This window comes from Anser cygnoides, chromosome 25 (genome assembly GCF_040182565.1).
Source record: "Anser cygnoides isolate HZ-2024a breed goose chromosome 25, Taihu_goose_T2T_genome, whole genome shotgun sequence".
Taxonomy (NCBI): Eukaryota; Metazoa; Chordata; class Aves; order Anseriformes; family Anatidae; genus Anser; species Anser cygnoides.
The window spans coordinates 6,052,856-6,070,303 of NC_089897.1; the positions used below are offsets into that span (position 1 = coordinate 6,052,856).

The 17,448-nt window shown below is 48.3% G+C and overlaps 2 protein-coding genes across 14 annotated transcripts in view; one reads left to right on the forward strand and one right to left on the reverse strand.

Annotated features, from left to right (window-relative positions):
• Positions 1-508, reverse strand: part of KCND3 (potassium voltage-gated channel subfamily D member 3) — a 117,523-nt gene extending 117,015 nt beyond the window's left edge. For 2 of the 4 annotated variants that reach the window (XM_066983091.1, XM_066983088.1), the window contains exon 1: positions 88-280. The gene's annotated coding sequence lies outside the window, so the exon portion shown is untranslated. Of the gene's footprint in view, positions 1-87; positions 282-407 lie in introns of those variants that run through there. The other 2 variants (XM_066983089.1, XM_066983092.1) reach the window with 2 other exon arrangements.
• Positions 1-17,448, forward strand: part of LOC136786944 (uncharacterized) — a 197,222-nt gene that overhangs the window by 109,756 nt on the left and 70,018 nt on the right. For all 10 annotated transcript variants that reach the window (XM_066983095.1, XM_066983096.1, XM_066983101.1 and 7 more), the window contains exons 3-4: positions 14,498-14,565; positions 14,922-15,104. In XM_066983095.1, the coding sequence (XP_066839196.1) occupies positions 14,498-14,565; positions 14,922-15,104 (251 nt within the window). The remainder of the gene's footprint in view (positions 1-14,497; positions 14,566-14,921; positions 15,105-17,448) is intronic.

A 17,448-nucleotide genomic window follows, 5' to 3' on the forward strand; every position in this document is an offset into this window, starting at 1 on the left:
ACCGGCAGCGGCTCCTCGCCCTCGCTGCTTCCCCCCTGCCCCCCCCCCCCCGGCCGCCCGCTCCCGCTCGCCCTGCTCCGCGCTTACCGCTCCTCGCCGCCTCGGCACCCCTCAGCCGCGGCCGGGAGTCGGGCTCCCGGCGCTCGGTGCCGGCATCCTCCCCTGGCTCCCCGGCTGCCGGCGGGGCTCCCCGCACCGAGAGCCGGGAGCGGAGCGGCCGAGCCCCGCCGTGCCGGGCAGCGCGGGGCAGGGACCGCGGCGGCGGCGGCACCGAGCGCTCCCCGGGCACGGGCGCGGGGAGGGGACGGGGGCGCGGCGGGGGCAGAGCCGCTCCTGCCCCGAGCCCCCCCGCAGCCCCCCCGCCCCCCCCGGCCGCCGCCCCCCCGGCCCCCCCCCCGGCCCCTCACCTCCTCCGCTCGGCGCCGCGCCTCGCCCCGCCGCTGCCGGCCGCGGCCGCCCGCCGAGCGCCGCCGCTGCCATGCGGCTGCCGGGAGCGCGGAGCCGCGGGGGCGGGCGCGGGGCGGGGGGCGCGGGGCGGGGCGGGGGGGGCGGCATCAGCACCGCGGGCGGCGGACAGCTCCGGGGGGGGGGGGGGGGGGCCAGAGCCGGGGGGGGGGGGGCTCAGAGCCGGGGGGGGCTCAGCGCCGGGGGGGTTCAGGGCCGGGGGGGCTCAGGGCCGGGGATCCCCTCGCCCCGTGTACCCCCCCTCCGGGCGGTCCCGGCGGCTCCGCTCCGCCGCGGCTGCCGGGGGTGTCCGGCATGGGATGGGGGGGGGCCACTGCTGCGCCCCGTGCAGGAGCCCCGGGGAACGGGGCCGTGCGGTGCCGGCACCGAGCGGGGGCAGCTTTCCGGGGATTTCGTGCGCCGGTGTTGTAACAGGCTCCTAAAGCAGGCCTTAATTCCATTTAAAACTCACGCACGCAGACACACACACGCACCAAGGACACCAAAACAAACCAAAACAAACGCAGCCAACCAACCAACCAACCAACGGATCCTCAAACACCTCGGCACTAGCTGGGAAGTACAACCTGGAAACTGAGAGCAGAGCCCCGATCCATCGGTCCTCTGCCTCAGCATCCGCTGATCCCCGATAAGTCACTGCCAGCGTTATTAAAGACAGAACAGTTTTCTGGATGGCAGGTCAGGGGCGGTGCTCCCCCCAAAACAATTCCCCACAGCAATATTTGTGTTACAGTCCCCTCAGGCCAGGTGATGAGGTTAGGCAAAAGCTGTGCATTATAATTGTACAGGCACTAATAACTGCACGCGCAAAGCTGTGTACAAAGGGAATCCTAAAACTTCCACGGGAAACTTTCAGTGGCTGTATGAATTTAAGCGCATCAAAGGGCCCAAAATCCGTCTTTGCTGAACGGCTTCAGAACTTTACTCTTAAAAACGCTTCCCGTATCTCCACTTGCTCTTTTCCTCTTGCAGATGCACAGAAGAAAGTAAAACCAGAAATGTCATTTGGCTTTAGCTGGTATAAAAGATTTTTCTGTGATTTCCAATGTCATTGCTTCATAAAGCTGCCTCTCTCCTCTCGCCCAGGCGTGCTCTGGCCTCCCTCTCTGCGAGCTCTGGCCTGGCTGTGATCCTGAATAGCTTTTCCCCCATGACTCGGCCCCCTTTTAACTTTCGATCTCTATTAAAAAGCTAATTTGGGAACTCTTTTTTAATGCTCCCAATTTTGTATTTTTAAATAGAGTCTGAAAGTCAAAAGCAAGCTAGCTGCAAATAGTCTGATGTGAAAATATTCCTTCTCCTCTCGTTTTCCTTCTCTTTTTCTTTGCTTCTTTTGCTTGCATCTTCTCTCTGTCTCTCTCTGTCTCTTTCACTCTTTCTTTCTGCCTTTCCCTTTCTCTCTTGCTTTCTAGGAATATCTCTTTAGGTTCTAATGAACCAATTAAGCATTTTATTAAAACTTTTTGAATAACTTTTTATCATTCTGTTACTGAAAAGTCAAACCTGCTAGCATTAAAACAAGCCGCATATGCAGAGAAACCACTGGAATGAGCTATGCAGATTAAATATCAATTTTAAATATAGTTTGCATCTTCTTTTTGCTCTGCCATTTTCTTCTGTATTTATATCCTGTGCCTCTCCAGTGTGTTTTATTTATTGTGTTTGTTCTTTACGCTGGGCGCTATCCTGCATTAATTCTGCATCTAAATATCTCATTGACTTCATGGCCATGCTGTATAAGCATTCTGTAATGACAGTGGCAGTAATAAAGCTAGCTTGGCTGCTTGAAATTACAGCTTGCCGTAATGTTGTAGCTTTGTAGTCTCATTATGTCCTATAGATTCTGCCAGCAATTTCCTTGCTTTGGATCCAAAATGCCTGCATAGATTAAAGAAAGATCATTAATAAGATTATGCTAAAGGGTCAGTCTTGGTAACCTTAAAATCACATATGTACTCTGCTGGTTGAAAGAACCTGGAAAACACAGCTGCTCGGATCTCTCCGCTTCTCTCAAAACTCTTTCAGACCTTGGCTAACTCTCTTAAGCCCTGCCTTCCCAGCTCCCAGCTAGAGAAGGAATATAAAAACAATTGCTGCGAAGAAGTGCTTTATCAGACTCTGTAAGTATCTATAAAGTGCTATAAATTCCTGAAGGAAATCACTTCTGTAAAAGTGTAGCAGTGATTTAGTTTGTCTGTCTGTCTATCCATCACTCTGGCGCTTCTCCAGAACTCCATCCATCCAGCCACCTCCGCACCTGTCCGCCCTCCAGGATTAATAGCGGGCTTCTCATCGCGGCACCTAAGCGCACAAAATGGGTAGTCAGAAATGAATAAACGAGGGAAGGCGCAAGGCGCTTCCTATCTCGTCCGATCAATCCAGTACAAAATATCTGTCATTTTCTTTAAGACGCCTTCGTGCTGCAGGCGTGGCAGGATAAGGAGCTCGAGGATCTCGCGCAGGAGTTGCCGCTGCCAAGGCAATGCTGGGGGCTGGCAGCTGCTGCCCCTGCCCCCCTCTGCAGCCCCTCCAGCCCTGAGCCCTCTGCTGGCCCCGCCTGGGCTCCCTCCTGGGACACGTCGCCTCCTGTCTCATGCAGCAGATATAAATTTGCTCCATGTTTTCAGCTGTGTTGACTATCATTTACCAGTTATGGTGTGCCTGTGCTCCTGGAAGAGCTGCTTTCCATGCTGTCATAGCTGAGACAGGCTATAAAATGAAAGGGGTAATATATGTTAAAATAAATAAATCAGAAAACATCCATAAATTTGAAATTCCTGAGAGACCACGGAGTTGCTTTAAGTTCGTACAGTTTGAAAAAAGTGCTGTTTTCTACTTTAGAGACAGAAATGTTCTTCACTACAGGTAATCTAAATTGTCTTTATCATCACACTTCCAGTGAAAATTTTATTTTGATATAGAAAAAGCTGCCTTGTTATTAGCCTAGGAAAGCCCTGAAGGAAAACGTGAGTAACTTTCAAGCACCTTTTGAAGAAAGTTCAGTGTTGGGAGTTGTTAAGGGTTGGGGGACTTGTTTAGGATGACTGGAGCCTGCGTTAGCTGCACTTCGGGGAGCACTGCGGAATTTCCAGGGGTACTGTTTGCATCCTTGTGGGGTCCTCGGAGCCCCTCGGACATCTGTCAGTGGGGTCGCTGTGTCGGACAGACCCTGTCCTTGTCTCAGCGGCAGTTTGTCACTGCCTGCGGGTGCTGGGAACCCGTGGGGTTTGGTTCAAGGCCATCTCTGATTTACAGCGTGCTCAGTTTTTTTCCCCTCTGTGTTTGGAGATTTTCCAACCTGAAATAAAGCCTCATAGGCAGCTGCATTCTGCCACTTCTTTCCAAAAGGAAAGAGGAAAGAGCCGTGGATGCTGTCCAGCAGCGCTGCTATCTAGCCAGCAGCTGCAAAATTTTCTGCTCAGCAGACCTTAATGAATCAAGAAAGGATCACACATGGTAATAGAGGGAACAGACCCTTGAAGGACAGCGGTGATACTGGATCGGGTTCAGTTTATTGTCCAGCGTTCCCTTCCCCGCCCCGTGCATACCACCTCGCACCCTTCCAGTCTCACCGCGCACGGTAAGGCAAAAATGCCGGTTTGCGATGCTGCTCCCTGCAGCAGCTCGTCAGGGACTGCGCTTAATTGGCCATATTCCACGTTATCAACATCCAGACACCTAAGTAACGAGAGTCTAGTGTTCACATTCCCAATTAGGGATGAGGCCAGCCGGGTGCACGAGGGCGAGCTGGCCAGCGAAGCTGAGGTGAGCAGCGAGCGCGGGGCTGCCCGGAGCCAGCAGGTGCGGTAGCGGCAGCAAGCGGTGCTGCGGGAGCAGGGAGAAGAGAAATGAATTCGTGTGCCTGCGTATCAGCATCTGCGTGTGAGACAATGCTGCACGTGATTCGCCTTTGTTTGTGCCTTCAGGAGACCAGAGCCAGAGCGGTTCAGCTGCACCACCCGCAACCTGCAGCATGTTTTGCCTCTGTTGGTTCTCGCAAGGGAATTGGGATGGTGGCAGCAGGAGCTGGTGCTGGTGCTGAGGCTGGTGCTCAGGCTGTGCCTCGCGCTTGTGCTGCGCAACTGAGCGGCACGTTCACTGCTGACAAGGGTGCGAGGGAAATTAGGACAGCGGGCTCAAAGCGAGGAGCTCTGCGCAAGCAGATGGATTCCTTGCTGCTCTGCTACGTGCTCTCTGCTGCTGCTCAGTGTCCCGCAGCCCAGGCAGGTCTCTGCACCCTGTGCTGTGCCTGGTGCTCTGCAGCAAGTTCCTTCCACTTCCAGCCAGTTGGGAACTCTTGCAATTATGAGTCATCTAAGGCTAAAAAGCTCTGAACTGAGCAAAGCACAAGCCAACTGCATGCCTTTGATCTCCACACGTTGGGTTAAACAGTCACCATCAAAGCAATCGTCGTTATCCCCTGGAAGTTGAGGGACCAATTAAAGAAGAAAAACAAAAACAAAACAAAACCAAAAAAAAAAAGCCCAACAACCAACCTGAAATAAATGATTAATCTAAAACAATCAGGTTTTTCATGGTTTCCAGAGCTACAGTGATGCTGAGGCTTTCGGTACTAGAGTCAACAATACAATAAATTGCAATTGCAATTCTTTGGTGGCTCATAACCAGTAAATCAGATCTGTGGAACTATACATTTACTGCAAATTTAAGGAGTTGTTCTTTCATTTTTAAGAGTGCATTTTAAATCAAGTCAACAGCCATAAAGCAATATACAGCCTGCCTCGCTATTGTCTGGGGAATGAATCCTGCACTATCATGATTCCTTTTTATTATTATTAGGTATGGGGGCAGGGAGGAGAAATCTGGCAGGGAGGCCATCGTGGCTCAGCTGACCGCTGCTCAGAGCCTCCAGCTGCATCGAAGGATGCAAGGTCTGCTCTGCCCAAGGCCTGCACTTCGCTCACTCATTTTTTGTGCAAATGGGGATTGAAAACTGCTGCTCTCAATTGTTAGGATTTGACACAGGTGCATAACAGAGCATGGCAGGGACGGCCGTCAAAAGCCAAGAGCCTTGCATTATTTTTTTTTAGGCTCACCTGCCTTCTGTGAGCTATTCACCAGGTGAGTTCATCGCGTTACAGCATCAGCCGGCACTGCCTGGGCTGGGAGGGAGATGATAAAAGGCCCAGGCTGGCAGCTTTGCCCCACAGGCTCTGTGGCTTTTGTTTCTGTGCCTGGGGCCAGGTGGGGCCATTCCTTATGGGTGCAATTTTGCTGCTCCCCTCCCAGCCCGGCTGGGCTCTGCAGCGCAATGCCGGGCCTGTGTCTGCCTCGCACCGTGCCCACCCGCCTCCGTCCCCGCTCTGCGTGCATCGCCGGCCGTGTGTGAGGCTAGTTCCGAACCTCAGCTTGGTACGAGAGTTTGCTCCTGCTGCACTGCTTGGAGAACTACAGGTTACTTTTGAATTCGGGACAATAAATATTAAGGTATGTCAGGGTGAAAGAAAGCATGGATGCTGCCTGGTGGAAGAGCCCCTGGCGAAGCCCTCGGCTACTGCCTGCTGTTTCAGGCATTGTCCAGCGGTGAGGGGAGAGGGCTCCCCCCTTGTGGTCTCCAAAAGAGGGGGAGAAGCAAAAAGCCATCCCACAATGATCACTTGAGATGGATTCCAGCCCCCAAACCGACTTGTCTTACCAAACCCCTTGGTATACAGGAAACTGCTGGTAGGCAGAAATAGATTTACTCTTATCTTGGAACAGATTAAACGTAATGTTACCTGCAGACAAATTCTGTGACTAGTATGCATGCTTAATCGGATTTTTTTTTTGAATTATTGAATACGGTAAGATCATTATTTCTGTCTTGCTGTTAGTGGGATGTAGTCTGCTGGCTAAAGGGGAGGCTTTCTGTGTGCATGTGTGTGTCATTAAGAGCTAACCTGGAATTCAGATCTAAATCCTCAGTGCAGACCTTTGATATGAAAGAGGGCTTTTATTGCTGCATTATCTTAAACTTGCTCAGAGCAGAAGAAAGAGCTGATAGCCTGAAGGTAAATTAAGTTAGTATTTTTGGATAGTCCAGTGTTAAATGAAGTTCTTTAGGAATGGGAGATCTCTCCTCTAAACTTCCCAGGCAGCTCAGAAAGAATATTTATGCGAACATGTTTCTGAGCAGGAGGTTTTCATGCCCTGTAGTATTGGATCCTATGGGTGTGATGGAGATCTCACATCCTAACAGGCTGGAAGATCAGTTCATTAAGGGTTTTTTTGGGTATTCAGATGTTTTCCTGGGACACAGCTGAGGGATGCTTGCTTGTTTGTAAGATCCTCAGTTTCCGAAAGAAAAGTGAAAAGCAGACTTCCTTTATTTTTTTTCTGGTTTACTACCAACACAAGTTTCTAGAGGGGGTATTTTTAACTGAGTCTTACAACTCCATCCCACCAGGCAATATACCACAGCCTGTGAGAATGGCCCCAGAGTTGGCTGTTAGAGGTCTTCTCCAGCCAGAGGTCAGAACCGGGAAGGAGCGGTGCTTTCCCTGGCTCTAACCGCAGAGCAAGTTTCACTCACTTGACTTGTCAAAGTGATAAACTGTCTGAAGATGGTGCGGATGTTGAAAACACAATTCCACTTGCTTGTGTAACAAGTTAACTGTTGGGCTTTTATCTCTGCTGGGAAAAATGTGTGGTATCATCAAATATGCTAACTTCAGTATAGTGGAGTTGAACACAATTTTATTTCTATTATGGGCAGGGATAAGGTTAATCAAGACACATCTTTTAAATATGACCAGTTTTTCTCATAGCAAGATCCAGGGTCAAACAGATTAGTAATTCTGGTTTTGTATTGGGTGACAGACTAGCAAGTGAAAAAAGAGTTTTTTCGCTTTTAAAAATCACTGTTCACATTTTTCTGACCAAGAAGCCTTTTAGAATGAAAATTCTTACTGCTCACCTGGGAATGAAGTTACACAAACTCATTTTTAAATTAGTTGGAAAGATGATCATTCAGCTACCATAATAAATGTTAGATAATGCATTTTTAGCTGTACTATTTCTCTGTATGAGGAATAATGTGCAAAACGTAGCACAACCTGGAATGATGTAGTAGGGAATAATACAAGCCAGTATAAATAGGAACATAGGAAATGTTTAAAAGGCAAGCAATAAATCCATGTAATAGCATTCAAATAGAGTTCAATCAAATGATGGGTTTGGTATTGATGAAACCTCACAATTTTATAGCACTTCTTATTTGGATAACTCTGAGTTTGCAGACATTGCCCAGTTTCTCAGAACACACAGCTGAGAGAGAAACAGCTCTTTGTATTTCTGCCAATGGCAGAAGAGGCGGGGGGGGGGGCGGCATACAAAACTCTTTTTTTCCTTGATATTCAAAATGTTGAAGTTTTTCCATATTTTGTTTTTGTTGTATGAATCTCCTGCCTGAGATACTACCTTCATCTGCATGAAGCTAGCTGAGAGAGAAACTGTTCTGGGTTAGAAGTGATGCAGACAAACAAAAATTTTGACCTGACAATTTTTTTGCTACTACAATCACCAGCTGTATATTGATCACGTGTTAAAGTTTTTAGACAGTTTGAAAATGGCTTTTCAATGTTTTGCAAAGTAATATCTTAGAGAAGCCAAATAAAACTTTCACGTTGCCTTGGCTGTGTTGCTGCTTTTGTTACGAGCAGGAAGCGGGCAGTGGTGTGCAAAGGCACTTGGCTTGTCCGAGATCAGACCTTCAGAGGTAAAGCTTAAGAAGCAGCAAGGCAAATATTCATGAAAGTGTCTGCATTTTCTGTGACCTCCTTTCCACCTCAGCTTTGATCCAGGCTGCTGATCCGAAGAATGGATTCTGATTTCCATTTGATAAGGCTTACATTTTTGGCAAAGGGAGGCTCAAAAATAATCCTTTTCTGAGCAGATAAATCATCTAAAGCGCTCAAACATGCAGGAAAGGACCTGGTAAATCTGCTAGCTGAACTCCTGTGATTGCTTATTTCCAGGAGCCCCTGCTGGCAGCTGCTCTGAGGGGCACGGTGGGGGGCCGAGGGCTGCAGGGCTGCCTGGGGGCTGCCTGGTGTGGTGCAGCCCCTTTGGGTGCGCAGGGTCTGGCATGCAGAGCCCCAGCCTGTGCTGAGCGCTCACCCCACGAGGTGCTGGCTCTTGGCACCGTGCTGGCACCCCTTCAGAAGTGTTTCAGCGCATGCTTAAAATCAAGATCCTAAAGGCCCAGCAAAGTCAAGGGTCCGCTGATGTGCGTAAGGGGAAACACATGCTAAGTGCTTTGCTGGTCTGTAGCCAGGGGGCTTACTCAGTAGGTTCCCAGCCCCAATTAAAGTGTGGATTTTAGACCCAGTTGCTGACAGAAGTCATCACGTGGCACTGGGACTTGCTGCTGGGTGTTGAGCTTTTCTTCTCCGGGGCTTTTCAGGCAACCATTTTGAAACAGCGATAGCCTTCTAATCACATAAGAACAACAGCAAGGAGAGGAGAATGCTTATGATTATTTACTAATTAATCCAGTACTGATAGACATATGAATAGATGCTCATTTAAAATTCCTGCTGGTTCACAGAGGGAACGCGAGTCCAGAACATCGCGTGCCGCCGAGGCACTTTTCTTGGCTTCAGTCTGAGGGACACTGCAGGGGACCCAGGTCTGAAAAAACAAGGTCTGCTGTTAGAAAAACAGCCCTTTGCGATTCTAAACAAGAAAATGAAATAAAAGCAGCAGCACTCCAGGTTTTAATTAGCGCTGGAGAGATGTCAAAGCAATGGAAACCAATGTGGATATCACTTATCTGAGCCCCTGGTAGAGACTGCTTAAAGGGCTGGGCAGGTCTGGCATCACGGTCCTGTACCACGTCTCTTAGCGTGCGCACACACAATGTCACAATAAATTTGGAAAACCACTTGTGTGCAACTTGGAGAGCAAATAAACAATACTGAACAAGAACAAACATTGCTGCTGATAATCACTTGCGTTATCACTGTCAACAAAAGCAGCAGCAATAAGAACAAATACAGTAAGTACATTGCTGATCACTCGGTGCGGTGCGTGGATGATCGGTGCCCTCCTGAAGCTGCAAGTGCTGGGGCATAAAGGCACCAGGCACCGTGGTCCCCCACCATTTTGAAACCTGTGCACACCGTCTGAAGTTCTGAAACTGAGTGCACGGAGTGAAGCTAGGTTCCCAGCTTCTGTTAAAACTTTTCTTGCCCTCATGAAGTAAAGGGAAAGCTTAGAAATGTGAGCTGCTTTATGTCTGCATGAGTCTGTAGCATGAAACCAGAGCGGCTCTGTGCCCTGTCTGTCCCAGCTCTGCAGGCGGCTGTGGCTGAGCCCCCGCTGGCAGCACGGGGCTGTTTCATGGTGCTCTGTGCTGGTGCATGTAGGAAACAGTTTTATGAAAATAACATTTTACAGGGAGGACTTGTGGTACAGGCTCAGCGCTCTACATTGGACCACGTTGTGCCTTAACTGACTCCCGTGCAAATCTGAAATAACCGTGGTAGCAGCTACTGCAGAGGGAGATCGAAGCAGCTGAGAAGCAAACTTGGCCCAGGGGCCAGGCAGCGTTGCGGGCATCTGCAGCGATCGGTTCTGCCAAACGCGCTGCTGTCTCTGCACCGAGTTAAATCCCATGAGCTAGTTGCTGCTTTTCAAAAGTGCTGTAATAATAAGTATTATTAATAATAAATAATTACAGTTAGCACTTCCTGACTTTTATCATAGCCTCTATTCGCAAACAAAAATAGGATGGGTAATTCTCAATTGACCTTCAGACAGAAAGATAAGATGCACAGCTGAAAAAACCCATGGCATGCAGTGCTCAGGATAATTTCACATAATCCTGACAATACAGCGCTATCCTTCAGAGGGAGATGATGACATTCAGTGCGTGAGCTGTTGCTAAGCTTTTGAAAAACATTTATTCTTTGGCCACAAGCTACTTCTGGTCTTTGTCATTAGCAGAGAAATTTATGTCAGGAAACATTGTTTCTTTTAAAATTTTCAGTGATAAAAGGCACTTGTTAGATGCCCAGCATGAGCTTTAAATTAAAACTAAACTGGGTCTGTGCTGAAGGAGCTGCTGACTCCTCCATGGCACTGATTTCATTTCAGCAGTGCCGGCCCTTCCGTACCGGATTATCTCTGCAGTTTGGGGTATAAAGAAGGCCAGAGTGAAATTAATTTTCTGACAAGACACACTATTGGCTCAAAACGCTTCCTTCCCACTGTCTTAGCATCAATGTCTTGTCTACTTAAATGCTGGTAAACAAGCGTAAACTCTAACATGCCACAAATTAGCTATCGACACCTTTGCTAGCTGCCTCCTGATTCTAGAAACGTTGCTTTCTGAAGGGTGACGAGAAAACGCCTGGTCTCTGGAATAGACTCAAATCTAAAGTAATTTCTCAAACCCGTGATTCTTTACTTATTCCCTTACTTTCAGGAAACCTTTCAGTATGTGCGTTTTGTTCAGTGACACTGAGTGCCAGTTAGAAGGAGGAGCTCCAATTCGTTAGTTTTTATAGAATTAAAGCATGCTATTTCGGTCTATCTTGTAATTATTTTTCTTAATTTCTTTCTACTGATATATGAAACTTATACTTTTTTCCCTAAACCTGAAAGGCAAGCAGTTGTCTGAATTCCATTTGCACTGTAGGATTAAATCTGAGACTGAAGAGAGGGGTGGAAGAAAAAAACTGGGATCAGTTCAGAAAAGTGCTGGGAGATCAGAATAACCTGGGCTGTGCCACTGATGTGGTCAGACGAGAACCCTGTGCTTGAGCGGGTGCGCGCCCTCCCCGCTGCAGCGACACAGAGAAGTGCCAGCTTCCCTTGTTGCCCTCATCCCTTGTGCTCTAAGAGAGCAGGGAAAATGTGGCAAAGATTGCGCTTCCTGCAAAGGACAGTGCCTGGTAATTATTAGTACAGAAGCTGAGCGTGTTCAATTTTGAAACAATAAAAATCTATTTAGGAAATCAAAGAAGCCACAATGTATTTGATGGTTGGACTTGATTGTCTTGAAGGTCTTTTCTGACCTAGATGATTCTGATTCTATTTTTGAAGCAGAATGTTTTCTACCCAACACAGATAAAAACAGACAAACATAGCAATAAAAGAAATATCCAGCCTTTTCACGTGGGCAATCTTTAGCATCATGTATAAGCAATGCATTTAACCTTTACATGATTTAAAGATAACATTTGCTTATTAGGTGCTGGTAATTAGTCATCAGATGCAGAACAGAGCATGTAGCAAAATGAACCCACAATTATTTCACTCCAGTGAATTGATCTCTACTTTTACGAGCTAATCACCCAGACAGTTTTGTAATGTGGCCAACACATCACCAGTTTTCTCAGCATTCTTTAGCAGCATTGCATCATTGCAAAAACTCTTTCTGTAATGAAGCAAAAATTGGTGTTTTGCATTTCCCCTCTCCATTGCTGGACCCTGTGCACAGCCCCTGCATCTGAACCACCTGTGCCTCTGCCACTATTACAGCTTACAAATGGAGAAATAATTGAGGAGAGAACAAAACAGGGTAGACTCATCCCAGATGTAGTCAGTCTTCATTTGAAATGTAAATATTGGCTCTGTGATAGATGTTTACTGCTGTGATAAGGGGAAGGGAGGCAGTAAATGAAACAGGGAGATGCAAGCACTGCTACAGCACTCTGCAAATGCCAGTTACCCAGATTTTCCAGTGTGGAAAGAGCAAAGGAGAAATATCATGGGAACTGCTCTGGCTTTGCGTGTTTCTGTTGTTGTTTAATGACCGAGGAGAGGTGTTGAACTGAGCGCTGCAGGAAGCCATACCCCTCTCGTCCATGCCGGGCAGTTACTGGCACTTTGGGGCTCTGGCACCCTTTTTCCTTCGCACAGGCCCAGAACAGCCCGGCAGTCCCAGCTGAGCTGCTGCCAGCAGCGAGCCCCCAGTGCCCGGGCTGCCCGTGCCTCCCGGCTGCAGGTACACAGGGCTGGGGAGGGCCGGGCCGGGCTTCCCAGCCCTATTCCTGGTGCCCCCTGCGCAGCTCTTCCCTTCACAGCTATTTCATCTGAAGCGTTTTCTGAATGAGAAACACAAAATTCACCAATTTGTGAAATCCCTTTGTAGTTCGTATAAAAAAAAAAGGCCCTGTAATTGTTTCGGGTGGTGTGCCAGGGAACAGCGAAGGCAGGAGAGGATTGGAATGAGAGCGGCAAACGGGGCCGGCGCTGTCCCCTCGCTGGCTGGTGGCCCGGGGCTGAGCACGGGCTGGGGCTGTGCTCTGGTTTCAGCCCGCCGGCTGAGCTCTGGGGCCTCCTGGAGAGGGACCAGGGCACGGGGGCCCATGGGGGAGCCCATCCCGCAAAGCCTGACACAGAAAAATCCTTCACCTCACTGGCACGTGCAAACTGACATCCCGAGGAACCTTCTCCGTTATTAGCTTTTGTGGTGTGGCTTAAATTCATTTCGGTTTGGTACAACACTGCTCTTCGCAGAGTCCTGAAAACGCACAAAGTCTAATAAATCAGCACACGACAGCGTGTTGTAATGTGATAATCCTGGTGTGCTACAGCAGCTGGGCAGCGCGGTATTGATCAGTGCGGCCTCCGAGAGGATGCCGAGCAGAAGTGTGTTCCTAGAACTGGCATGGGCTTTTTTAACCAAAGCTCAATTTTAGGTGTATTTTTAAACTTCGTAATGACCGTCAGTGGCCTTGTGTCTGACACTGCCTTGGTCTCAATAACGGTCTCAAGTTTCTTTTTCTTTGAGGATAATTTGGGACATCTTCCCTGGCCATGCTGCTTGTCAGCCTGTCTCCAGCCTGGAGATGCGAGGGTCTGAATACACCCGTCGCTTGATAAGAATAAATTACAGAGGTCTCTAATCGTCAAGTAGGAGAAACAAACCACAGCTCAGAAATGTTTGCCCCGTTGAGTAACCCCAGAAACTGGCCCTGTCCACTAACAGGCCCAGTCCGTCTGGGCTTGGAAGATAAACACGAGTGCTGAGCGTGCTGCTCACAAAAACAAGGGTGCTCCGCTGGCCCGCGACCTTGCAGCGCACCAAAACGATAAATCACGGCACGTTGCCAGCAGCCTCCTTTCACGAGAGCTGATGCTATCAGCGCGGGATGCCGTGTCCGTGGCAGCCCCGAACTGAGGCAGGTGCCGGCAGCCAGGCGGGGGTGCAGGATCGGGCCCCGAGCAGCCCCGTGGGGTTTTCTCTGCAGATGAGCAGGACAAAGCCACGTTATTCCAGTCTTGGCTTGGTTGCAATGGGAGCTGCCGAAGGCAATTCCTCACCGGCAGAAGGGCCTGTCCCTGAGCCAGCACGGTGACACCGCTTCCAGTGTTTGAACCCGGCCCCCCCAGTGGCCGGGCTGGCACCCAGGTTCGCACCCGTACACTCCAGTCGTTCCCTAGGCTCGCTATCAAATCGCTGGTGTAACCGGGGTTTAAAAGGCAATTTGCTCATCGTTCCACTGGAACTAAAGCTACATTGTGTGCGCTGTGCAGTAGTGCCACAGCTGTGCGCCAGGTTAGCTTGAAACATGACAGTGAATAAAATGAAATATGAGCTTTATTGATCTTGTCTGCACCGCATTATTATTCACACAGAGTGCAATTCACCCTTAGGCACAGGACAAACATTAGAGTTGGGCAAAACATTTCAAATGAATGTTTTATTTGTTGGAAAAAAAAAATATGTGGTTTTGAGTCAGCTGAAAGCACTTGTGAATTCATGTTGCATTTGTCAAAGTGTTTCAGCGTTTTAAAGAAAACAAAATGTTTTTCAGGAAGTCAAAACATTTACTATTGATGTTTATTAAATGTAACATTTACATTTTTTTAAGATCTGAAATAATACTTCTATTGAAATATTACTGAGATTTACTTTAAAATGATGCTAACACCTGAGAAATGAACCCATATTTTGCTTAGATCATAGATCAATGATATTTAAAAATTGGAAATAAATTTTGGGGTATGTTCAGTTTTCAGAGAAGACACATTTTTCAGATTGATTCAAAATGTTTTCCCCGCTCTTCCCCTGCGGCAGCTCCATCTCCACCAACCGCTGTGTCCTGTGGGACTTCACCTGCTGGGGCTGGAGTGCGGCAAACCCAGGTACGTGAGCCGGGAGGATGCAGTGCAAACACAGACCCCAAAAAAGAAAAAGGTAAAAAAAAAAAAAAAAAAAAAAAAAAAAAAAACAGATGACGTAATCCTAAAGGAAAGAAACAGAGAAGTGTGGAGATAAACCAAGACAGCTAGGGATTTATTCTACCAAATCTATCACATTTGTCTGGGATCTGCTGAATAGGAGTCTAATCAGCTGTTAGAGGAGGTGCTGGAAAAATAATCTGTCATCTACTTTGTTCATTTTTTCCTGTCAACCATATATGGCCTCCATGTCAAAACATCATTTTACCATTATTGTCTATTTCCAGAATGTCTTTTATTATCCTGATCTCATTTTGCAGCCCAGAAGCTGTTGCGGGGCTGGCTACGTTCCCTCAGACTTGTGAGAGACTGCAGCAAGAGGCACAGCCTTCCTCCCGCCGCTCACTCGTGCAAACCAAGGCACTCCACCAAGATGCTGGAAAACTCCACATCGGCCTGGCATCCTCTGCGGCTGGACACTGTCCCACGTGCACAGAACAAAGGTAATGCTGTAAAAAAAAAAAAAATACAAATAATGAATCACAAGTAAGGAAGATATCATGAGATGAGTTTGTGGTAGTAATTGCAGAAGTGTGTACGTTTTTTAGTAAAAGAATGAAATTTCTGGGTAGAGTGCCAGCACAACTTGAGAACGTTTCACACCCAAGAGGTGTTTCCTCCTTCTCCTTACTGCGGTGATGGAGCAGGAGCACTCGTGGCATGGCCAGGCGATGCCCTGCAGCAGAGCTGTGCCTGCAGCTGAGCCAGCCCCCCTCCTGCAGCGTCGGTGCCCGTTTAAGCTGTGAGAATGAAAACAGGCTAAGCCAAACAGAAGGGGAGGGGAATGCTTGGAGGATATTCTCACTTAAAAATCTTTTCAAAATGTTAGTGGAAAGCCTGGTTAATGTGCCTCTGCTTTGCTATATGTATGCTTATTTAGGTTTTAATCTATCAAAGAGATGCAATTCTTAGGTTCAGGCCAGCTAATTCTCTGCCCTGGAATTTACACGTCATAATAATAAATAAAACCCACCAAAAAACAACATTTAAACCCTTGGGAAATGATTTGAGCTACTTCAATTGCTGAATAATTAAAGGTGACCCTTGTCAAAGACATGGTGTATGCTATATATCATTGGATTACCTGTCTGGTTGGCAGCATTTTGCAGGCATTTTAGAGCTCTTATTATATGTTGTTTTTCATTTAGATGCAATTTCTTTTGTAATGAGGCAGAACTTATTTTCCAGCCCCTACAGGTGGCTTTGTCAGCTCTCCAAATTGTGCATGAAGAGGCAGGTTCCCAATTGATCTCTCAATTACAGCTTTGTTGATATTGGATAAATGAGGGTTCACCTGGTTTGGACACAGCCTTGTCTGTTCATGAGCCAAGGCTTTCAAGTGAAAAGCAACACATTAAAAAAAAAAAAAATAGTCTCCTTGGTGTTGCTTTTTTCCCTTGATTGCCCAGGGCCAAGCACGTGGACTGTTGATCTGTGACTGAAGCCATTAATAAATGAACGGAAAAGCAAAGATTGAGGCGTATATCTAGAGCAAATCATGTCACAAGTTAGCACACCAGTAATCAGACATTACGTAGCTTATCAGCAAGAAGGAGTAAAACTGAAAAAAGCCAAAGTCAGGTCCCTAAAGTTGTTGGGACACCTTTCTCTGCCCCCTTCCTGCACTGGATGCTGGTGCATTAAAGCTTTTAGATGTTGACGGGCGCTTCCCTCATGCATGGCGAGGTTGTTCCAGGGGTGCGAAGCCTCGCGGTTCCTCTTGGAGCTGACCGAGCCCTGCGCGGTGCCGCAGGGGCAGGCTCTGCGGGATCTTTCCTGGGGCTGCAAAACCTGAAGTGCAAACGGGGCACGGAGCTCCTGGCAGGCTGTCCCTGGGGGCTCGCTACCCCGGCAGCAGGAGGAGGGAGAAGCAGTGTTTCCAGAACAGATGAGCGGCCGGTTCACACAGTACCGTGATCTGTTTTAAGCAGGTAATTAACTCAAGCTCATTGACCACAGCCCAAAAGCCTAATGGAAGTAGTCTGGAAACTGCTCAAAAAATTATTTCCTGCTAAATCAAAAGCTAGCTCTTGCCGAGATGAAAGAGAGGTTAATTTACAAAGATGGTCAGAAAGTTTAATAGCAATTTAATTTTTTTGAAATATGTATGTGTTACTATAGCCTGACATTGTGGAGGAAATTGCAACAGTCCTGGAATAGACCTGCTGTCTAATTTTACTCTATCGGGTGTATGGTTGGGTTTTATGTGCAACAATTCATTTGATGGCAGACTCCAAGTATTAGATTTACAGTAAAAATCAATGTGAGGTTACAGGCACAGCCGGAATTTATGTCACTTTGACACCGCATGCGTCTGCCTCCGCCACCACCAGCGCCCGGGTGGGAGCCCCTCTGGTGGGCGGGCTGGGGCTGGGGGCTGCTGCCCCTCGCAGCCCCCCTAACCCATCCAGGCCAGCAGCAAAAGCCCCGTTTGCTTGCAAAACTGCCACCTGCGGCCGTGGCTTCCTGCTGCCCCCAGAGATTCTCCACCTCCTCCAAGAAACAGCGGCTGCCAGGCGGCAGCACGGGGCTGCTCCAACCCTCGGCCATCCTCACGGAGAAGTTCTCCTGTCCGAGAAGTGCTCCGGCTGTCGTTGGTGGGAGCTCAGCCCCTGTGCGAGCTGCTCTGGAGGTGGTCACCTCTTCCACGCCGATGTGAGCACATGCCCACAGAAATTAAATGTCTGTGAGTAATCATGTGGAAAGTACGGGAACAGACCGGGTGAGTTCATCACTGTCTTTCAGATAAGATCTCCCTCTTCTTTGGTACAGCACAACGAGCAACAG